The sequence below is a fragment of the Colias eurytheme genome, chromosome 9, assembly GCF_061535395.1.
Source record: "Colias eurytheme isolate Ceu_HAF_F1 chromosome 9, ilColEury1 Martin Lab GWU primary, whole genome shotgun sequence".
Classification (NCBI taxonomy): domain Eukaryota; kingdom Metazoa; phylum Arthropoda; class Insecta; order Lepidoptera; family Pieridae; genus Colias; species Colias eurytheme.
In genome coordinates, this window is record NC_142988.1 from 7,127,409 (window position 1) to 7,152,547 (window position 25,139).

The window sequence follows — 25,139 nt, forward strand, 5'->3', positions numbered from 1 at the left end:
TGTTTATAAAAATATATAAAAAACAATAAAGCGACGATAGACAATTTTACGTATGCGCCATCTGTAGGAAATCAGTAGAAGTTATTTTGTTTCAAACCATTCTACGACTGAGTCGAGAGCTTTTAACATTATACAGTATCTGTAAAACTTTCGTTATGGTCCGCTAGGTTCGAAAGAAAGCCCACCGGGGTTTATACGAGCGCCTGTGTAATTTTAGTAGCAATTATTGCTTGAGCAATAAATTTAGAAAAGAATATTCACTGTTCATACAATGTTTAAAAAAAAACGATAAACGAAACTTACGATTTGCTCTATCAATTACAAAAATAATAATAAAAAAAACAATGAAACATTGAGATATACATACGTAGTAATATTATCTCAATGCAATGAAATGAATATTTTTCATCCTATAAAGAAATCAAGTTTTCAGACATTGGATTTTTTTTAATTAATTATAAATTAACTAATAATTATTGAAGTGGAGCAATTACTGATTCTGATGCAACTTTTAAGGAGCAATTTATTGAGATTAATAATAATAATAAAAAATATCATTCCGCGCTAACATCGTTCCCATTTTTGGTGGGTTATTTTTTTAATTCTGCTTAATGCAGATTGTTATTGGATTGTCAATTAGATAAATGCAAATAATTTCTCATTTATTTTTGAATTTTTTTTTAGCTACCTTAAACATAAAGCTAGTATAAATTATGAATTACTTATTATCCTAATCTAAGCCATTGAACCAACAGATCTAAAATCATTAAAATCCGTGCAGTAAATTAATGTAAATACTGACAATCATGATTTTTTTTTTAATTTAACGAGATTCTTTCGTTTACAATATCACAAAATTCTTCATAGATTTTAGATATTTGTACAATACAAAATATGTGGGCGACACTTTGTTGATTTTTTTTTTATAGTAACCCTAGCAATAGGGCAGGCGACTCACTTGGTGGTAGGTGATAGACGCCGCCCATGACGATCACAGCGTTGGGAACACTGCCATCGTATTGCCGGCTTTAATGTGGAAGTTGGTTTTTCAGGAAGGTGTAGACTCTTTGCTTGAAGGTTCCCATGTCGTATTGGTTGGGGAACACGGAAGGTGGTAAATTGTTCCACAAGAGTGTAGCACGGGGTAGGAAATGACGTGCGAAACGCACGGTTGTCGAGCGTCATGCATCCAGGTGGTGTGGATGATGAATTGAATGTGTGTAAATTAATGCGAGTTTAACCGTGGGTGAAACGCGACATAGCTAGTGAATATTTAGGCTGGGCTTTGGGGTGATTATTATTAGGTACCTTTTAGATGAATTTCATAAAAGAAAACGTGTGGCACTCGAGGACTGCCGCTGTAAAACTATTGCATAGCATCGCATCGCTGTGCCGGTTGGAGTGCGGGGTGTTAGGTTTTTTCGTTACGGAATTTTTACATTCGGTCGCCGCACTCAAGGCCCGCGATAGAAGCTATGCAATAACTTATAAATAGGTACTTTGTTGTACCCTAGGTTGTACTTTCTACCCCCAAAATGTTTAAAATCCAGGCAATATTATGTAGGTCAGGTAAAAAAGGTCAAACGTCTTTGTTAGGTCAATTTATCCAACAATACTTCAGAAGAAAGGTTGGAGTTGGAGTCAATCCAGGCGACGATAGTTAACAGTCGGTGCAGCTGAATTGTATAAAAATTGACTGAATAAATCATAAGACTCCTTGGATCGCTCTGAACTCTGTTGATTGTTGATGATTTGAATTTAACCATTTTGTGATAAGAAAATTACTTTTAGAAAATGAGAAAAAAAATGAATTTCGACTGAAATAGTCGATTCAAATGTTGAGAACATATTTTAAATTAGTTAACGAAAAAAGTATATTTTAGAAGCTTTGTAGACGATGATGTAAATAAAAAAGAAAGCATGATTTTGAATGTTTTATTTAAAACTCATTTGCACAGATGTAAAGGTAGCTAAGTCCTAGCTTAAACGCTCGGTAAATCGTGATTAAACAGAACAAAGTACATAATTGACATGATTTTTCAGGTTGCTGCTTTATTTTAATCATTTTTTTTTACTTTTTGTAAGATAACCACGTATTATTTTAAACAAATATGTACGACTATTGCGATAACTTTAAATAAATAAGATATAACTACAACCTACGTTGACAGAAAAAGGTTGATACGAATTAATGAAACCACTTTTCTATTCTAATTCGAATTAAGTGATTTCAACAGCCTTTCAACTTTCGTATCCACCTAAATCTGCGAAATTATTTCAAAGTCTACCAGCACTTTTGTATCAAAATCTAAGGACATTACAAAACGATGTATATTCAAAAGTTTACTCAAAAACTTGTTGGCCACTTTTACTTAACAAGTGCTAGTAAATACTGGAGCCTTTACGAATTAAAGAAAGCAAGGTATTAAATCAAGTCACTTTCTGTAAGACGTGAAACGAGGAAAAGTTTCGGCCGAGGCTGTTAACAAAAAGCATCGATCAATACTTTTCTAAACAATTGAAATATGCTCCTGTATTTCTAAATTAAAATAATCACTGGTCTTAAACATGGCTTAAGTACTATACACCTAACATATATAAATTATTACAAATTAAGGCATTTACAACATCAGAATTTCTTAAATATAATAAAGATACTTCATATTTACACGATACTAGATCACTACTGCATCATCGTGTAATCATAAAGAATTGACTAATGTGATATCGGTAAATCAATTTAGATTACAATCAAAATGGTCAAGATTTCGGCGATCTTAAATGACCTTAGAAGCAGAAACCCTGCGCGATTACGCATTTATTGGAGATAACTCTGCAGTTCTTAAGAGGGCAAGTTTCCGTTTGGTCAATTTAACTTACAGCTGACATATACAAAATTTTGAGTAAGCATAATAATTGGCATAGTCTCATAAAAACTAGCTTTATCGTTTGGCACTAAGTTTTGTTGATTGAACATAACTTATAAGTTATATATAACTTTTAAACGCTCATTAAACATGAGTCTGGTATTTAGTACATTAATCACAGTCACCATTTTTTACATGTGTGCCACTTTAACATGAAAGAAAGTATCAATTAAAATAATAATATAAATATATATGTATATATATGACACAAAATCTTAAACTAATCCATCGCGAAATTTGAGCATTATTCTTGTGCATCAAAGAATATATGAAAATGTTATTATCACAAAGATGGTTTAATCTCTGTGACCATTAACGCAATTTATTTCAGGTTAAGTTTTTCATCTTCTTCGTCGAGCAGACACGGCGGCCGCTATCATTTGTCTCAGCATTGGTTCCGGTGTACATGCTTTTGGATCACATTTCATTTGACCGTCACCTCCGCATCTGAAAAGGTAAATAATTTTTGTAATGAACATATACGTAGTCAATTTAGTCATTGTATTTTTGTATCGACAAGTGAGCATGGAATTTGAAGATTATTTAATAAAATACAACTTACGTGCAATGTAAGCAAGGCCCTGAAGACGCTCGGACTACTTCTCCCACTTTGTACGTACGTCCTTGAATATGGCAGCCTTTTCTTTGTGCTGTACCCTTATATGCATGAGGCAGAAAATGTGGAGGGAGAGTGGTAGTGGTTGTTGTAGTCGTAGTGGTTACATTAACAGTCGTCGCCATGGATACGGGACATTCATAGCGAGGACAGCAGAAGCCTTGAATCGGTTCCTCATGACATCCATGGATAGGAGGAGGACAACTTTGTTGTAAGCAAATGATGTCACTTCTAAAGCAGAAACAAAAGTCGCATGGGTCGTCTCTAGGTATTTGCTGAGCAGATACGTAAACTTTTCCACCATAACGGCATGTGCCAGGTCCGAATGCTTGATCTTCTTCTCCATAATCTGGTTCTTGATCGTAACCCGTCTGAGGGAATTCGGGTGTTGGTACCTCTTCAGTAGGTTGCAAATCACTAGGCAACATAGGTTTTGCGGTTATTGGTTTAGTTGTGACGGAAGAAGTGGATTTGTAAGCATCATCCGGAGTAGAAGTTATCACTGGAGTAATTGTCGTGCGTTCATAAGCAATTTCAGATGTTGGGTGTTTGGTTGTTCTACTATCTTCATCAGGTATCTTTGTTTCAACGGGAATATCAGACAAGTCTTGATATTTTGAGGTTGTTACCGGTATATTTAAATCAAAATAGGATGTTGGCTTCTCTGTCTCTTCTGGAATCACTGTGACACGTTCTTCATTCTGCATCATATTCGGGACGGGTGAAATTGTTGTTTTTTCATCTAAATCGAGAGGTTTTTCATCACTAGTTGTCTCCTTTTGTGAAAGTAATGCCGAAATTGTAGTGATTTCTAATTGACTTCCAGGGGCAGTAGTCTGGTATTTTTGTTCAGTGGTTTCATCAATAATCGGTGATGTAGTACTATGTGTTTCTGATAATTCACTCGTTTCTTCGCTCGATTTCTCCGTTTCATATGGTATTTCAGTAAACATTTGATCACCACGTTCCGTAGACTTTATATCTGTTGTTTCAACTGTAGAAACTTCACCTACAGGAATAACAGTGGTTTCTTCAACAATTTGATGCGTGTGCTCTTCTAATTCCACAAAGTATGGAGTAGTTTCTGAGAACTTGTTTTTAGTTTCTGTTGTTGTTTCCAAACCAGTTACTTTAGTGTCTGGTATATTTACTGCACTAGTTGTCATGGTACCCACCAATGTAGGTTTAGATTCTGTATTATCTAGAATAGTGCTTTCATCAGATATATATTTAGTCACAAATTCTTCGCCTGGGATCGTTTGTTTTTCAAGCAAGTCTGATTCTGTAGTAGATGTCTTATCTGATTTATCAACATGCATCTCTTCTTCAGGAATTGTGGCTTTGTCATCTTCGAAGGTAGAAGGTTCTTTTGTTTGTGTTTCCTGGTAAATTTCTGTTTTGGAGTCATCAGGCAACACATTGTCATTTACTAAATTATACATTACTGTTGTTTGCTTATCAGAAATACTGTCCACGGTACCAGTTGAATCGGAAACACTTTCCGGTGCTTTTGTCGAAATTTCAAATACACCTGGTGATTCATTGTCTGAAGATATTGTCGAATAAATAACATCAGGCTTTATTGTTGTTGCAGCTTCAACTGTAATTGTTGCTTGCTCCTTATCTACTTGAGGTTGTGTTGTAAGTTCTAGAGATGATTCTGTTGTGTGATGTAATTCTTCTTCAGTTTCTTTTGAAACCTCTTCCGCAGTAAGAGTTGTGAAATATTGAGGATATTTAGTCGTTTCCTCTATAGCGGAAGTAACGTCCTTGATTTCGTGACTCTCAGTAGCACTTTCATATGCGGGAGTATCATGTGTTTCTTGTTCAGATTTATTGGGAATAGATTGTTCAGTTGAAGGTGCCCCTTCCCTTTCTACATTTACATTATCAAATTCCGTGCTTGATTCGATTTCTTTTGTGGTTTCATGCACTTTTTGTGTAGTTTCATATTCTTGTATCAGTTTTTCAGTGGTTGTAGATATGAAGATATCTTTTATTTCATGTGTCATTTCCACAGTTTCTTTTTCTAATTCTTGTTCAGTATTCATCAATAATGGAGTTTCTGTGGGAATTTGAGGAGTAGTTGTAATTAATTTAGCAGTGCTGAGTTCAACCTCCGTTGTAATAATGCCTGAAGACTCAGTCGATGGCGCAGGATATTTATATTCAGTTGTAGATTGATGTGATATTTCTTTATCTACAATGTCACTCTGTTGTGTAGTTATCGATTCTTCTAATAAGGTAGTATCCGGGAAAGTCTTCTTATGATCAATTTGTGGTTCTGTCTGCTCATCTACATTTGATTCTATATTTGTTACTTTTTGAACACTTTCAGTTACAGTTTCATGCAATGTGGATATACTTTGTGAGTCGGTAACAAGTGACATTGGTGCTTCTGTTTCTTTGTCCTTTTCATGGGTAATGTCAGTAATCACTTCTATTTTTTGATCTGTTACAGCTTCATCTTTACTGGATGTTGTCGATGATATTGTTTCTGGTGTATAACGTAAATCATGACTTTCAGTTGTTATTGAATATTCGATTTCGTTAGATACCGTTTTTTCGTTTTCACTATCCTTGTACGCTGAGGTCGTCGGATTTGATTCACCAGATATAACAGTTACCTTTTCAGAATCATCTAGCTTAGGTGTATCTGGCATTTTTTCAGAAACGATTTCTTCGGTGATGGAATGATCGACTTGCTCTGTCGATTCAGAAATTTCATTATTTTTCGTAGTGGTGCTAGAATACATTTCTTGAGATAAATCTGAATCAGTGCTAACAGGCTTATGACTTCCAATAGTGGTATAAGGAAGATCTGTTACAGGCATGTTCGTCATAGATTCTGTTACTTCCTCGGCTAATGTATATTCTAACTTAGGTTTTTCTGATGACGCAGCTGTCTCGATTTTAATTCCACCTTCTGTAGACATGCCTAAGTTATCAGTCATAATAAATTCTGTTTTCAGTTCATCTTCCGGTATAACAGTCGAGGTTACTATGGTATCTTCGACATTGGCTGTGTTATCTACTGAAGGAGTACTTTGTTCTAAAACTACTGGTATTTCGGAAATCACCACTTCTTTGGTAGGCTCATAATCATTATATGCTACAGTAGATTCTGTGTCACTTTCATCGTGATCAGTTCCACTACTCGGTTTGAATTCGGTGTCTACAGAGTGAGTACTTTCAGGTGCTTTCGTTGTTTCTTCTGCATTTACAGGAACTTCTGTTTGTTCATGTTTACTGTCTGTAATTAGTCCTACAGTTGTAGCTTCATTAGAAATATCAATCTCATTCGTTACAATATCTTCTGGTAACTCAGTAAATGTATCGATTTTTTCTACTTTCATCGAAGATTGGATGGTACTCAATGTCGTGTGTTGTTCTAAGTCATCCTCATTTGTTTTTTCTGATGAATCCTGATCTAATAAAGTTGGTTTAGTTACTGTGTCCATATTCTCTGATGTTCCAGTTTCTTTTGGAGAAATATCCAAGGTGGAGTCAGTGTTCACATAAGTAGGTTCGACTGAGTGTGCTTCTGGTGCTTGAGTAATCATATCCGTGTCCTTTGTTAAATCATATGAATTTGATTCCTGTTTCTTATCATATTGATTTGATGGAGTTGTATATATTTCTTCTTCTTTGGTTGTTTTTGTATCTGAATATTGATTTGTATTATCTTGAATAGATGGAGTGGTCTTTATATCTTCTTGAGTGAATTGTTCTGGAAGTTCAGTACTTATAGTAGATACTGTTTCGTGTTCTTTTTGGTTTTCAAAGTCCTTTCCATCCGGTGTAACGAAAGGTTCGTTAACAGTAGTAATTTTGTCGTATACATCTACATTTTCCATATCTTTATCTTCATGAGCTGGTGTAGAGTACTCAATCGTTTTATCTGTTATTGATGTTGAGTCTTCATGACCACTTGAATATTCATGTTTTTCATCTTCTTTGGGCATATCTATCGGAAGAGTGGACGTTTCAAGTACTTGTGGAGATTCTTTGTCATCTATATTTTGAGCTTGAGTATCGTAACTTGTCGTATCAGAGAAGGTAACTCTTGATCCTGATTCACTATCTGTATATTTCATAGATGTGGTTTCTACGCGTTCCGTCACTTCATGGAAAGCTTCATCATGTGATTTGTCTGTTTGAGTCTCATAAACAGTTTCCTTCTCAGTGGCAATATTTACATTCTGGGTAATAATTTCATCTCGATTTGTAGTGACTAACTTAGGTACAGATGTAGATGTTTTTTCTTCGAGCATAACTTCAATTGTGGTTTTATCATCCAAGATGGAAGGAGTTACATAATCGAAAATTTGTGTTACTTGAGAATGGTCCAACATTTCAGACTCTTCCGATGGTTTTAACGTTGTATCGTCCTTAGTTGTCTCTGGGGCGATTAATGATTCTGTTGTTATTTCTTGTGTAAATTCTGGTGTTTCTGTTTCCTCCTTACTAGACGTTACTTTTACCGCTTCGCTAATCGTAGATAATTCATCGGATATCGTAGTATACTTTACGGACTCCTTTTCGGTTACCTGTGCAGTAGTTTGTTTTTCAATCTCATAACTTTCTGTTACTACTGCATTATGCTCATCAATAAGATCATTTTCAAGGCTTGGTATATTTATTTTATGATCGTCTATCACTGTAGTTTTAGTAGTCTGATCCTCCTGCTTAGATACGGTTGGCTCAAAATGTTCAGTGGAAATATCAGATGTTGGAACAGATGGGGTAATGGTCTCTCCCTGATGAGAACTTTCATAGTTTTGTTCTGGAACGTCAGAGGGTGTAGTTTGTTTTTCCGAATAAAGTCCAGCAGTGGATGTTGATTCTGGATAAATTTCTCCAGTTTGTGAGGTCTCTAATTTCATAGTACTGCCACTTTCTGGTATAGTTATTTCTTCGGGATGTTGAGTTACATATTCATCTGCCTTTGTTATTGATTTATCTGCTTCTATTTTCTGAGTAGTAATGTCATTTCCAATGTTTGGAATAGTCATGTCATCTGGTAAACAATTTTCACCTTTGCAAGGTATATCTTGACCAATGTCACTATGTTCCTTTCGGCGGCAATTTTCCTCTTTGCATAAAATTTCTTGATCCCCGTCATTAGGTTGAATGGTATCTATCGGTTTATCTTCTTTTCCATCATGAATAGGCAATTCTAATTTTGTCTCACAATTATCGGTATCGCATGGTTTGATTACTGGAGCTTGACAGCCACTATCAGAATCACATGGTTTAGTTTCCGTTATGGGATATTGAGGACTATCACACTTATCATTTATACATCCTTCTAAATCTTTTTGTGTTACTGCCGTTTCTGGGCAACCGGTTTCACCACAGTCAATCTTATCTATGTGACCTTCTGTTGGTTTACTTTCTTGAACAATCTTACATTCATCACCAGCACATTCAATTGTTGGCTTTGGTGACTCTGTTCCTGACATTTGACTATGAGATTCAGGCGCTATAGTTTCTTTTGTGTTACAAACATAAGTTGGGCAACATGATTCTGGAGAATCGTAAACAGGATGGCAATCATTCATATTTTCCATATATTCCAGTGGTGGAGTACAAATTATTGGTTCGCATTTAACTATGCTACTAACACATTTACAACTTGAGTGGCATTTACTTGTGCTTGGAACAATAGAGTTATTTTTGTAGGTAATACTATTAAGTAGACAATCACCTTCACCCGGTATTCTTCCAGGCGTAAGATCCTCATATATTTCATTTTCCTGAATATCAATCGAGGTAGTTCCAGTTTCACTCATTTTCTCTGTTGTGACTGTACTATCATCATGAGATAGGATATTTTTAACTGTCGTTTGTTCATTGGTATTATCTAATGAAGATTCTTCAATGTCTGATGGTTTAATAGTTGTATATTCCTCTTCGAAATTGGAATCCGTACCATCAGATTTTTCGGGTAATTTTGTAGCCAAAATAAATCCTTCATCAAATGGTGTCATATTATCAGAAGTACTTACAGCCACATTCGATTTAGTTGTTACCTCTGCAAAAGTAGATTTAGCTAATTCATCAGAAGTTGATGTTTCACCTGAATAAGTGGTTTCATCTTGTCTGTTAGTTGTTGATTCCTTAACAGTAGTATATTCGGGCGTTGAAGTCGACTTATGATCAATCAGTGTAGATCTTTCAGGCTCTACAGTAGCCAGTGGGACAATGGTACTCTCTTTGGTACCTTGCTCTACATCTGGAACTGTATTCAATCCTTTGTCTGGTTCTGTACTATATTGGTATACGTATTCAGTTGTTGATTCTGGTGTATATTTAGGAGAAGTCAATAATTCGGAGCTTTCTACAGTTGTCATTGGTTGATCTTCGCCACTACCTTCGATTTCACTATCAATTGATGGTACTTCAGTATAAGGCTCATCTGGTTCATTTCTGTATCCACTTCCTTCGACTCCAACCCTTCTAGGTGGTGACAAAGTAGTAATTTCTTCATAAGGTGAAGTAGTTTGTGTTTCATCGCCTTCACAAATGTAAGTGTCTGGACAACATTGACCCTGCCTGGGTGGAAGAGATGTGCAGTTCTTGCCTTCATTTTCCATAGGCGTTCCACATTCTTGTACTACACACACTATATCACCTTTCATACAGTAACAGTGTTCGCATGCTTTTTCAGTCTTAATTAAAGCACCATCAGGGAAAATTTGATCATCATGAACACAATCTTGTGTGGGTTGAGTAACAGGCATCATTGTTGTAGTTGTTAGTAAAAATCCAGGCGTCGGCCTTACAGTCGTTGTCATGTCATCTAAAAGTGGAATTTCATCCTCAGAGTGATCTGCAAAAATGAAAGTTTAAAAGTTAGTTTCATTTTTAAACTCAGTTTCAAGTCGAAGAATCTAAATCGTGGGAAATAGAAATGAACGTTCTTCTATTTCGAAACATAAAAAGCGTACTTACCACATGAGTACCGAATAGGGCAACAGACATCTTTGTGATATATTGGAGTGCAGCCATCAACGTGTAGCGTACATTCTTGCATAACACACGTTGTCATGTTACGAATACAATAACAGTGTTCGCAAGGTTTGTTGGGTGCCGGGGGAACCTTGGAACCTTCGGGGAAATATTTGCCGTTGATGCTACAACCAAATCTGTCCAATTTTCCTAATCCAGTCGCACCGTATTCAGCAGGTGATGATGTTGACGTTGAAGTTAGGAGATCAACTGGAACTGAATGATAATGTTATTAATTTAAGGATATTTAAATTGATTTATTTGTTTAACAACTTTAAAACTTTATTTTGAATCATTTTAAAAACTTTCAATAACAATACTGAGTTACGTTTAGTGTATGAAATAATGCAGTATTCTCTTCAACTAACATTTGATTAAGAAATTAACACTATTATTAAAAATAATATTAGAAATCTGCATGTAATTTCAAAATTGAGAATCATAAAATAAAAGGAAACTTACCATCAGGACATGTGACAATAGGACAACATTGATCTGCTCTTTTCTCCACCGTACAATCTTGTCCAATTGGTTTGGTAAATGGACAAACTCTTAAGTAACACATCAACATTCTATTGTGGCACGTGCAGTTCAAACATGGTTCGTTAGTCATTATGCGATCGCCTTCACTATAGTGCTGGAAGTTGTAGTAGCAACCTTCAACTGGAGCTGAAAATATAAAGTAACAATTTCTCAAAAAATTTGTTTACAGAGCAATTCCTACATAATAAATGTTCTTTAATGATTCTTGCTACCAACTACGCCTTATAGCTTTTTGATTATAGATCTGGGATAAGCATAACAAAATAAGTTCATGTTAATTTTTTTAATCTTTGCGAGTACGTATTTAAGTATATTATAATATTGACTCGTCCTTATGACTCAATTTTAATGTGGTATTTATTATAGCCATACTCGTAATTTATAGCTAGGTTACATTATATTTTATTGCTGCATTTAGATTTTTTCTGCAATCAAGTTTAATAGGTACCATTTATGGTGATGTTAAATGGCATTTAATTAACTGTTTAACATATGTATGTTTTTTTTCATTTTTAATTAATGTTGAATAGGTTAATGCTCATGAGTTGACACATCCAAGAATGTATTTTACTCATCCAGTGAATATTGCATGTATAATATAGCATAATGGATTAATCTAAGTTTCGTTATGAAACTTAGATTATATATTTACATGCAGAAATTATTCATAAATTCAATCCGTTCAATAGACATGTTTATTTAATAATTTAATGTAATAAAGCGATTATATCGTACTAAAAATGTGTAAAACTTACCATCATAAAGATCTAGGGCAGTCTGGTTATTGGACGTTGGTGCTGAAACATTAAAATATAAATTTAAATAATATTTAATAATTTAAGGTCGCGACTTGCGCAGATATGATAGAAATTTACGAAATTGTTCAAGTTTAATTGTTCTTCTATACTTAGTTTTAATGATATGTATGTAATTTAAAATATCTATAGATTATGCCTACATGCATGTTTGCTAATAGGTTTTTATCAATAAGACAATCTTAATAAGACACGACAAGACATTTATTAGTTAATATAAGGAATAAAACAACAAAGTTGTAATTAATATAACGGAGACTGTCGTTAATGTGGAAACTGCCGCTTCATTGTTGATTAGATACAGAGGGCAAAAGTCATAACGCCTAAGGAAATGCCTACTATGTAATCAATTGTTGGATGTAAAACCGTGAGATAGTAAGGTACCGGTACCTTTCTTTATGTAGTAGTAACGGTCACGTAGATGTTCGATAAAAATTATTTCTTTTTAATCATACTTAATGGAAAATTCTTAGCAAATTTTATAGCGATAGTTTAGAGAAGATTGGTATATATTGAATTTATGAATAAATAAATTTACATACTTAAATTACAAAGTTAAGTAAATTGATGAAATGAGAAGTAATCGAAGGTATTAGTTACGTTCGAAAATAAAATTGCATATTTGTCTATTTAACAATCGTGCGGCATATCTTTAAACTCAGAGATTTTCTGTACCGTGTCATCACGGTATAGAAAATCTCTGAGTAATAATATTATTATTATATAAATTGAAAATTTTAACGATAATACGAACATTTATGTGTTTAATTGCCATAAAAATAAGATATCTTTGAATCTCAAAAGCTTTGTACCATTCAAGTGGATTTAAATTTAAATGACTTTTGAAAGAAGAAAGAAGTTTTGCAATATGTATAAGTCGCGCGCTTAGAGACATGCGTCCGAAGTAATCGAAACACAGAGGCAGCATGAATTTAAAATTTGCACTACATTAATATGGATTGTCGTTTCAATGAATGAATGTCGTCGTGGTCGCCATGCGTGATGAAGTTCACACGGGTAGACCTAAACATTGTAGGCCGCATTTAAATATACTTCCTATGTATAACATAAATTCTGTACGAATTCTATGAACTAACCGTGCTGAGGATACTGAATCTTACTGACGAAAATAGCTTTATCTGATAATATGCATGAGTCTGATTATAGAGCAATACTTAGTAGAGGACTGTTACTTACATAAAAATTAAAAAAAAACATGTGGAAAAATTTACCAGTAAAGAAAAATAAAAAATAAACTTGTACGTATGTAAATTTTATTGGCTCTTATTTAAGATGGTATTTTTATGTTTATAATATGAGATGATATGGTGTTTGTATAATTCACCGGCATAAGGTCAATAAACTCATTACCTGAGCAATTTATTATCACATTATCTACAATCGAAAGTATGTTTTGCTGCTCACTGAATATTATTGATTTATAGTTTTTTATTCAAGTGATCTAATGTAGTAATAATATTAGTCACCAGTTATCATATCGCGGTCGTATACTAACCAATATATTAATCTATAATTTGATACCTACATATTCAGTAAATCAAATGAATATAGGGGAGAAGTATCGTTATAATGAGGAGTAGAATGTACATGAAGTTAGTATTGCTGGGTGGTAATGTGCGGAAAGATCGCAGTCGCGGCGCGGGCGGGCGCATGTATCGCGCACGGCCATCTCACGAATATACCTACCCTTTCTGGGTCACGAGACAACACAACGGTTGTACCTGTTCTTCAGTTTAACTGAATATTGTGAATTATGAATAGATAAGCGAATAAATATAATTTACAATACGTAATCCTATTATTGTATTTATGATTTCTGAGAGCTAAGTATCATAAATTGAGTTATTTACGAGCTCAGGTTTATTCGATATCCGACAATAATATTATATAATGCAATATAATATATCTTTCCAATTATAACAAATGTATAGACCCGTTATATTTTATTCCACTTATCGGAAGCGTGGTTTGCTCAATGGAGAATGGAGATGGACATTAAAATTTCATATCAAGTTACGGTATTGATGATATTGTATAAATAAAAATAACGTTACATTATTATTTATTATGTAGGTATCTATTATGATCATTAACATAGGTAATTTACAAATTCTATTTGTACAAGTTGAACAAGAACTTCCTTGGACAGTCTATCACTATAATGTTTAAAACTATTTTTAGTTAATAATTTGCGATGAAGTAATTTTTCACTTTCCTTGACTTCTTGCTTCTTGTGTGGAAAAGGCGTAGGTAGGCGTATAATTTGAATCGTCAACTAACATTTTTTTATTCTATTTTGCATAAAGGCTAGTGGGAAATCCTCTAATAATGTATTTTAGTATCCACCAGCATCTTTGAATTTTGCCAAAAAAGTTTCACTTCTGACACGTGTGCTTGGCAAGTTGGCAAACATGTTTCTGTGCTTTTTTTTTGAATAACTGAATTTATTCATACACCCATAATTTTCCTATAAACAACTACCCCGATACGTAACGTGCCCTCTTCTTACCGAAGCTCAACTACATAAAAGTGGGCTATACATATGATGGCTGGGCTATGAAAATAAGACATATACTTGAAATCAAATAATCTCTTCATATAATGGTATCATACCTGCTGTTGAGCACGCAAAGCACGCGGCCAGCGCTAGAAGCGCCGCCGCCGCGCGCCTCTGATCCATTTGCCGTCCCTCTGAAACAATAAACACAAACTTATAATGACCAACATTTACAAGACCAACAATACATCTAATCCAGTCTGTAGGTATTTATGCTCTACAAAAGGTGGCGTAGAAAATGTTTTGAAACGATATTGTTTAGGTATGAAAGGTTAATCAAAATCCAAGTTTTCGACCTTGACGGACCCAGGCGCTAGCCGCCATCTAGAATTAAAGGTGCTAAAATTAGGTATATTTTAAATAACTTCTCAATTGTTTACTAAATCACAAAAGTGTCTATGAGGGGTTCAAAGAAGACAAAATTACCTACATTTTTTTCATACATGATTATTCTGTAAGTCTTAAAGGTAAAAAGTTACAAGCGACGGAAATAATAATATTTACAGAAATCATATAATTTTAATTTTGTTTAAAAATTGTACAGCTATCATTTTTTAATTCTCTTTGATGGCCCGGGCTGGTTAATGGTGGCTTCTTCATTATCGTCGCTGAAATTTTCTGTTTCATTGTCTGTATTTTTAGTTTCCAACCATGAAATTTCGTCATCATGACCAGAAGAAATCGAAGACGCTGGAGCACGCTTTCTAATAACTTTTTACGGAGGGGACATGGATAAGGAATCCTTAGAAGATATCCGATATGAACGATTCATAAAGTTATCAATAAAAAGTAAATTTAATCGACGAAATTTCATGGTTGGAAACTAAAAATACAGACAATGAAACAGAAAATTTCAGCGACGATAATGAAGAAGCCACCATTAACCAGCCCGGGCCATCAAAAAGAATAAAAAAAGATTGCTGCACAATTTTTAAACAAAATTAAAATTATACGATTTCTGTAAATATTATTATTTCCGTCGCTTGTAACTTTTTACCTTTAAGACTTACAGAATAATCATGTATGAAAAAAATGTAGGTAATTTTGTCTTCTTTGAACCCCTCATAGACACTTTTGTGATTTAGTAAACAATTGAGAAGTTATTTAAAATATACCTAATTTTAGCACCTTTAATTCAAGATGGCGGCTAGCGCCTGGGTCCGTCAAGGTCGAAAACTTGGATTTTTATTAACCTTTCATACCTAAACAATATTGTTTCAAAACATTTTCTACGCCACCTTTTGTAGAGCAGAGGCTTTTACATTTCCCCACAGACTGGACTAATCGTTATATGTATAAAAATAAAAATAACATTCTTTACTTCGAATCTCTTAATTTTTAACCGACTAAAAAAGAGGAGGTTCTCAACTTCGACCGTACTTATATATTTTTATACATACAAATACCTATCTTCCTAATACTTTCTAAATTACAAATCAGCGCTTTGTTACAATGAATTTTAATATAATATGGAAATTTCAGAGTTCTCAAAGAAGTAGGTTAATCTTAGGAAGCCACTCAAGCCCTTTTAAAAAAATTTGCATATAACCCAGATCAATCATTATGTGCTGAAATTAATACAAGTTTTAATTAAGTATTCAAGTTTGAAATGTTAAACAGATCCAAGAAATTTCATTTTATGCGAACTTTGCAGAAAAAAAATATTGAAAATATTAAATTTCTGTTCTACGAAGTGGGTAGATTTTCATTCCATAGTTTAAAGTACAAAAGCAAAATAGTGCATAAGTAGGTACAAGGAACGTATGAATTAGCAACTACCTAAAAAGCCTGGAAATATTTTAACCTAAATACGGGTCGGAAAGAACAAAAACCACTTGGTTTCTAACCGCAAGAATGAGTACGAATAATATTAAAAAAGTTTTCTCTGAACGGCAAGGTAAAATAGCGTTGCGAGCTTATTAAGGCTCTTTCAACTTTCTTGATTAAAATGTGTTGATTCAAGCGGAATAGTAGCCGAGATTTTTTAATTAATAACTTTATGCGTAATACAAGCAGCAAGGAATACTTTAAAGGAGTTCTGAAGTGTTCTTGGCTCTTTCCTGCTTGGACGTAATAAATAGAGGTAAACGCGAGGGCGGCGGCGGGAATATGTGTCGTTGAAGTAAGCATTGAGGACGCGTGCTTGAGAGGAGGGAGCCCGAGGGTCGCCGCGTGTGTGCACCCCGACGATGCGCACACATCCATGTATCAATGAGATGTTTTTATGAATACCGGATATATACATTGCCGTTTATTATAAGCCTGTCGTATTATTTTATTGGCCGTATTCTCAGCATCGGAAAACGATATATCCTCTATCTAATGATAATAACGCACGGATAAGAATCATTTATGATAATAATATGTAGGTACATAATATAATAAACGAAATCCTTTCAAAGTAAATGTAATAAATACTTTACGTCTTATACGCCAAATTTATTGTAATTTGACTTTTTATTAATCGAAGACGAAATCCAAAATTTATTTCAGTATTTAAATATTTTTACTAGAATTTTCTTCTTTTATCCGACTACACAAAAAATATCCATGTGTTCAGTAGTTTTATATTTTTCATACTAAAAGACATTCAAATATGTACCTACTTATGTGAATTATAAAAGTCATCATTCATTACGTATTGCATTCATTAATTATTGTACTTAATTGTGATATAAAAAGTCTGCTTTGTTGATTTTAATATTTAAAATTTTCAATATCACTTGACAGATTATTTTTAAATAACCAATATGGTTATTTAAAAGACGGATTTTATTTTATAGTTTTATTTTTTATTTAATATAGTTATATTATATAGTTTTGTATTTTATTATCAATAAAATGGGAATATTCTATCCCAACTTGCGAAATAATTGATATACAACCTATAAGGGTTCCAAAGACCCTGAACATAACTATTTATAAAACCCATACGATTATGGCTACTCAAATAAATAGTGAATGATTTTATCTATAAGCAAGTTGCATAATATATTTGCATGTTGGTTCCAGGAGTCAATAACTACAGGGCAGATTATTGTTACTCCAGCTCATAGCCGCTAGCGTGGGAACGCATCCGAGCGCGCCTGTTGTTCTCCTCACACCTACACTTACATCTTGTATTTGTTGTTCCTGGAGCCTACCTACCTCCTATGCTTATTCATTGCTTACAATTTCCTTTTTTACAATTCCAAGCAACTTTGTAATACTTGATGGGGGAATGTTTACCTTTACTTTTTCTTTCTCTAGTCACTAACCCGTCATTAGAATTGCGCCTAGACATCTCGCATGGTGGATGAGAATTTTTGCAATTTTTTGAACATATACTTTGGAATGTAATGACCGTGATCAATATTTTTGGTAACTCAATTGAAGCTCATCTTAGATAAACGTTATTATATTTCCAGATAGGCAGGGGTCCCCCGTCTAGACGCTTCGCAAGTCACCTCCGCCGTGAGTGAGGGTGAGGGCGCAGATAATTCAACAACTATCTGTTTATTTGCTAAAAATATCTCGGCTTTTTATCACCCATCTCTTGAACTTATAGATAGTTATTTCAAAAGCTCTATATATCTGTCTATCTCTAACAATTACCAAACTAACTATAGAAAGAATCAGTAAATTTTAAAGTATATTTTTTTGTAATTTGACATTGTTCATTCGTTGAAACGTCGTTTATATTCGACTATAAAACAGTTAAATTATTGAGATATTTTTTTGAAATATAAATGCCTCTGCTCTAATGTATACAATGGAGTCCTACTTCCCAAACATAATTTAGTATACCGTTTGTTGTACTGATGTAGCGTCAAAAGTAACAGTAATCTGATTAAAATAACTTAAGATAAATAAATGTCAGACAGGGTTACACTATAACGTAAATTACAACTTTATGGCACCTTAAGGGGTCAGCGTCTTTCCTAAGTAGTTTTTATGGAGATTTACAGAGAGCTACGCGCCGCTACGCTAACGTTAGCCTTCCGCTTTAAATAAAAATAGAATCGTATTACAACCACTCCTATATTGTAATAAAATCTGCTTTCTTTCATATTGAGATATCTTAATGCCTTCTCAATCATACTATTGCACAATAAGTGTATGGTTATTTTGATTTTGATTAAAACACTCCGTTATATACAATACAATTATTTTAATAGCAGCACACAAGTGGTTAGTAACGGAATCTGCTATAATTCGATTATATGGCTACATTTACGACCGAATATAGATGCAATCTAAGAGCTACTGCAATCGCTTTAGAAATCAATAAAAGATGATTGAATGGTATCGGAAGGGCGTCGCGATCAGCACCGCTGGGTCGGTGGCCGGCGGAGAGCTTCTCGTGCCGGGCCCGCTCTTGCCCAACACATAATTTCGGAACACTGCAACCGCAGCGAACATTGACACCAATTTCTCAGACAACTTACTTCAATGTCAAGTCCTATTATGCTTGCTTTTATTGATATTGTTGTTGTCACGAAAAGGTTCCGTATTGCAATATAATTGTTCCGACATTTTATGAGTCAAAGACTCCTACAGACAGTAATATATCGGATCGCCTTATTGCGTATAAATTGGAAGAGCTATGTATTTACTTCAATATAAACAATACCCTATGCTTGAAAGGTACCACTACAAAACCTAAATTGATAAATAGAGTGAAGGGTAGAAGTGATGGCTGACGGTGGAAGCGCGGGCGAGGCGTGTTCGCACGCTCAACTATCCCATGCACGCGCTCGCTGTTCGCACAATGCGCTCACGTACGCGACTCGCGATTATCAAGCGTCGTAAATTACCAATGATTAGCATAGGAGTCGTGGACACGGCGACAGCTAGTTGTTATTAGATTCGGCCAAAAGTATCACTGCATTGTTATTAGGCAATAATTGTTTCCAAAGTGTAGCGGTCGATTAACGGCAGACGTGGAGACACGTGCATACAAAGTATCTAGAACATGCAACTACACATCACGCATTCCGGATAACGAACGTTAATGTTTATTAAATACCATTGTTAGCACATAATTATTCACCGTCTCCATCTTTCTACTTTCGATACCTTTCAGCTTATTCCAAAGGGCCTAAACCTACGCATGTTTATGTTTATACACTGAATAATATATAAAGTTAAGAGGGTTCGATATAGGGCACTCATGTGGAAGGAAATTCACGTGACAGAGTTTGCGTCTCTTAGGAAAATGGGTAGGAAGAGAGCAAATATTAGTTTCCCTCGCAAGTCGTTTGGAGTTCGTTGACCCGTGCAAATTTTGTGTCAGATCGTACCAGTAAAAACTATCTAGACTGCTACACTACATAACAGTTCTTGGGTTTTTTTTATTAGCACTTTCTTCACATCTTATCTAAACGAAACAATCCATTTTTATTGTTCCAGAGCAACATAGTTTGTTGTAAAAAACACATTTGATATGCAAATTTATAACCAACGTTTAAATCACAATAGTTTAAATGGTCAATTTATATGTAAATATAGTAAAAGAATCCACGCGATTAAAAAATGACGTAAATAATTGACGTTATGAATAATATGATAGTACTAGCAGTCGTTGTTTATGTTTACGTTTTCTCTACATAAGAACCATCCTCGTACTTCAAGGAATATAATAAAAAAAGAATTATCGAAATCGGTTCAGCCGTTCTCGAGTTATGCGCTTACCAACACATTTTGCGATTCATTTTTATATATAAGAAGATAGGTATAGACTATAGACTGTAAATCTTATATATAAAATTCTCGTGTCACAACTCGCAATGTTAGTCTGCATACTCCTCCGAAAAGGGTGGACCGATTCTGATGAAATTTTCTGTGCATATCGGGTAAGTCTGAGAATCGGCCAACATCTATTTTTCATATGTACCACGGGCCAAGCCGGGGCGGGCCGCTAGTAATATATAAAGTTAACTTTACTTTTCCTGAATTTTCTTTACCTATTACAGGATTACATGTAGAGAACCTACATGTAATCCTGTAATAGGTGTCATTGATTCCGAATTAATTTTAACACTATAAGGGGTCCGTTTTAGTTTGTGCAATTAAAATTTAGTCAAGATTGTTTAAAATAATATTGAAACGTGTTATGCATATAAGTAAGGCAAAGCTACGATATCTCACGCTCCATATTAACTTGACCCCAGGTATTGGGTACTTACTACTTATTTATGTAGAGGTGGCTGTTCGAGCCAGACTGCGATATCAGGCACTGCGCAAGCGCACGTACGCTTGACCAACGTAGTCCGAATAATTTAGGTAAATCCGAGCTAGACATCTCATCACCGTTACACAGTGTTAACATTCTGAACAGATATTTTACGAATTATCTTAGTTCCATTCTATTTCGTGATTCCGATATATATCTTAAAAAACATATAATAGTAAGTATCTATATGGGTGGAGGTATTAGATTTTTTTTGTGATTTCTGTAAATTCTCTATCAAATTAACTAAAATTTCAAATTTTTATATTGGTCATTGACCTACGAAAAACCTTTTTCGAAAATATATTGTGTTATTTGCGAACCTAATTGCAGTAATGTTTTATATGCCTTTTGGACGCGATCGTTATCCTTTTTGGTCCATGAGTTCGCAGAAAGGAGTGAGGAATGGAGAGGTGTGAGTACTGTTGCTAGGCATACTATAAATTCGCGATAGCTCGCGGCCGCGCCGCTCACACGACGAACGTTGCCCCTGCGTGCCTTTGCCGCGCCACCACTCACATTCAAGGTGTGCTGACATTTTTACCAATTCTTAACTCAAATGATTTGACATAACTCGTAATGACTTTATTAATGGACTACACTTGCGAAAAGAAAAGCATTATTATTTAAATATCTTCGAGTAGGTAATCTATTTGTGACACTCGATTCGACACTCTTATTAAGGAGAAGCAGTATTGTAAATACCCAAAAGGAGGAGGATAAACAAACTTGTACGTTAAATTTCCTATTAATATTAAGCATTGTCAATGAGACCAAACATTCAATATTAGATGGAGACTAATACCATTTTGTGTTGCCCTTCTGTAATTAACGACACCATTTCGCCATACCACCCTTCCACGTTCTCTGCCCTGTGGGGATACGATGTTTCTGATATTAAGTAGTTATTTGGGCGACCACTGACCCGAAACACTTATACACACCCTACTAAATAAGAGACGATGCACATACAAGGGACCTTTAAATCTGATATGGTTGAGTTTCAAATACAATCAAAGGGGCAATGTTTTTGGCAAAAGTGTTGTTAGGGCGTGAAGCTCACTTATGAGTACAGTTACACTGCATACTAGGAAGTAAGTACAACCAACGTGATGTTTATTGACTTGTATTCACAGTCATGTACGAATAGTTCGTGTCGAACAGCCTTTACGAGGGTCTGGCCGATAGCCGGTCGGTCATTACCGGTCATATCTCCGTGTAAGCAATGAATGGCCAGGTCTTACAAATGACCGTCAAAACCTAATTTTAAACGACCGACCATAGGCACGTAGTGGAACTTTATAGGCATTCTCCGTTAACCATTTGTCTGTTTAAAACGTGGTTTACAAGACTTGCAAGTAGAATATTTGTACTAGAGCCGTGAGCATTGGATTGCATTTGTACATCTATTTGCCACGTTTGCAACAACTCTTTGAATATAAAAATATGTTTTGGTGCAATAGCTAGTAAATATGAAACATTTCTTTATATTTATAGCAATTCGTAGCAAAAAACAAATTAAAAATTGAGGCTTTGTTCTCTACTTTTCTCATAGAAACTGCAACACAAGAACGGGTTCTGGTACAAAAACGATAAAAAGGGCTTAAACATGAAATATTTATGTGATGCATTATCATATTACACGGGAATCGTGTTCATCGCTTAGAAAAATATGCTTTTCCTTTTCACTTGGCAACCACAGCTAAAATTGATTTAGACTTTTTATAGTTATGTAAAAAAAACTGTTATGGAATATCTATAATTATTATAAATAATCGCATAATATGCGAAGTTCCCTCGTGCGAACCTTTAGATTTAACTTGCCGACATTATTATCTAGCTGTGAGGTTGGATTTTATTGCAAAGGCTATTAAATGAAAGCTATTAAAAGTCGTGTTTTAATCAACTCACTATGCTAGAGGTAAACTGTTATTGAACTTGTAGAAATCATTAAATTTTAACGCACTGTGAGGATAGTGCTCGTAAACGGAATATTTATTCGCCTTTGCATTTTATTTAGGAAGGCTATGCTGTTGTAAACAATCATTAAGGAGTTATTGTGCAAACCATTCATAATTTATTTAAAATGTTATGCGTAAAACCATAATTATTATAACCTTCTACATATTATTTGCACCTGTACATACACTGATAAGTTAGATAAGTAAGAACGTTTCATATTTCTTTATTATATTTTCTGTGAAACCCACCCACTGACGATTATTAGTGTCTTACACTATCGAATGCGACCAGATATTAATGAACCTCTTGAGTCCACCACGGTCGGGGTCAAGTTATGCGTACAGCATCGACCCACATTTGAAGGAATACAAGTAGCTGTGGAGAAAATTTACCGCTAACGTTGCCATATAAGCTGTATGAATTTTAGGTCGCTACGAGCATAGTATGCTCTTACGCCGACATCTGTGCAAATATTGATTTAGTAAGTCGGAGTCACAATAGCGGCGTTCGGGCCGAGCCTGCACAACCGCGTAGTGCGATCGTGAGGACCATCCACGGCACATCAACATCGACATCCATTCGAGTATTCGATGTATATGCACATATTACGTTCAATTTATTTTTAAATTATGTTTTAGTATTTCAAATAATTTTCCAACAAAACAATAACGGTCAATTTATTCTAGAGCAAACGAAAATTATAGACAACATTTTCATGACTGATTATAACGAGATTATTTTAAACACGTTCTATATTGCATTTGGTATCTATCAAATAATAATCATACAAAGGGGCCTGAGACCGGAAATTATCTCATTTCACTTATAGTCGCTATATGCAACATCTCATATTACAGGTGGTTTTGTACCGTTATAAAGATGCCGCAGATTTTCGTGCCACTTACCGCATCGAAACGTATAAGAAATGCCCACGCACATTCAGGAATAATAAGATAATAGATTCTATAAAATCAAAAAAAAACTTCTCTTATTTGTTTTACACGTTGAAATAAAAAATAACACTGAATATTTATAAATGTATATTATTATCGTTAAATGGTGTACGATTGAGTATTGCATCACGGATGTTAAGTAAAGAAATGGACGTTAAAATCGATTTTGATGCATGAAGAAGATAAGCCGTCACTCTTATCGTAATAGAGCTGTCCGTCTCAATACGAAATGAAATTTTTATTTCGTAGTTACAAAGAGTTATTTGTAACTCTCAAATATGTACCCTTTATGTTTATTTCCAGTTTCTGCCTTTATGTACATTAAAGTGATCCCGTTACTCTGATTTGTTCGTTGATTACGTAAACGCAATGGCCATTAATTTCCTTAAACTAGTATTGAAACAACATTTACTCTTGAAATCATTTCCACAGATTAGAAATTCTCAATTTTAATAGTTAACAATTTATTTTTATGATTGCCATATAAGAAATATGCATAGGTACTTTATAAAAATATAAACCTAAGTATATCTCAAAGAATTATTTATAAGCTTCGTTTTTGCACATTGAAGGAACAAACAGTTATGGTTAGCTCGAGAAAATATAAGAGTTAAATAATATAATAATTATTAGTCCCGAAAATAAATTCAACAAAAAGCGTTGGTACTGTCAAGGTGATGAAGTATTTATTACTTATCCAAGTGTTAAATGTTATCATGAATCTATACACTGAATTCTACAACACGAAAGAATCAATGATCAGAAAAATATAAAATATTGTAGATTAATATTCTGCCAACAGTTTTAAGTACGTCGTGTCAAATATTTTTAATTACAGAGGAAATGCCCACGTTTTTAACAATATAGAGTTCATTCCGTAGCTAAGATTGCAAATGGACCCTGAGTGCAAGCACCATACCCACTCTTAGGACAATGACATCGCGCGTTCCGCTCGATAAAACAACATGAACTTTATAAACACTCTTAGCATTTTTTATAATCGTCATAATTATGATTCGCAAACCATTATCGACGATTCCAATCGGTATTATGTTCTTTCTAAGAACGTTGTTTTTTTAGCCTACCAAAATTCGTGAACATTGAGCGATTTACGATTTTGCGGTATTTATATCAATGACACATAATAAAATTCAACGATGCCTGTTTTATTATTTGATCACGAAAAAGGTTACGTATACAGACAATGAAATGAAGTGCATTTGTTTCAAAATTCTTGGCGAGTGTTCGTTTACAATGACGGGTCAATGTTATTTAGTTTTTTTTCCTATTTTCCCGGATCGAAAGTTTCAAAGACGTTCACAAAAATCCAAACCACTTTTATTTGAACGCAAACAAAGGTTCTTCAGTGTTAAGTAGACTCCTTATTCTCTCACGCCTCGCCCTCTGCTCGACGAGTCGGGCTCTAGACAAAGTTTGTAGTGTATGCAACAGACACACTTCACTAACACAAAGTCATATATATCGGTACAAATACTAATTGGTAAAAGACCTACGCAAAC

The 25,139-nt window shown here is 34.5% G+C and overlaps 1 protein-coding gene across 1 annotated transcript in view; it reads right to left on the minus strand.

Annotated features, from left to right (window-relative positions):
- Positions 1 to 1,921: 1,921 nt before the first annotated feature.
- tnc (tenectin) overlaps positions 1,922 to 25,139 on the minus strand; it is a 28,548-nt gene continuing 5,330 nt past the window's right edge. Inside the window, exons 2-7 of the mRNA XM_090105018.1 lie at positions 14,550 to 14,627; positions 11,856 to 11,897; positions 11,020 to 11,226; positions 10,501 to 10,773; positions 3,490 to 10,378; positions 1,922 to 3,374 (exon numbers count right to left, since the gene is read on the minus strand). Coding sequence (XP_089961144.1) covers positions 3,269 to 3,374; positions 3,490 to 10,378; positions 10,501 to 10,773; positions 11,020 to 11,226; positions 11,856 to 11,897; positions 14,550 to 14,616 — 7,584 coding nt within the window. The 5' untranslated portion in view covers positions 14,617 to 14,627 and the 3' untranslated portion in view covers positions 1,922 to 3,268. The remainder of the gene's footprint in view (positions 3,375 to 3,489; positions 10,379 to 10,500; positions 10,774 to 11,019; positions 11,227 to 11,855; positions 11,898 to 14,549; positions 14,628 to 25,139) is intronic.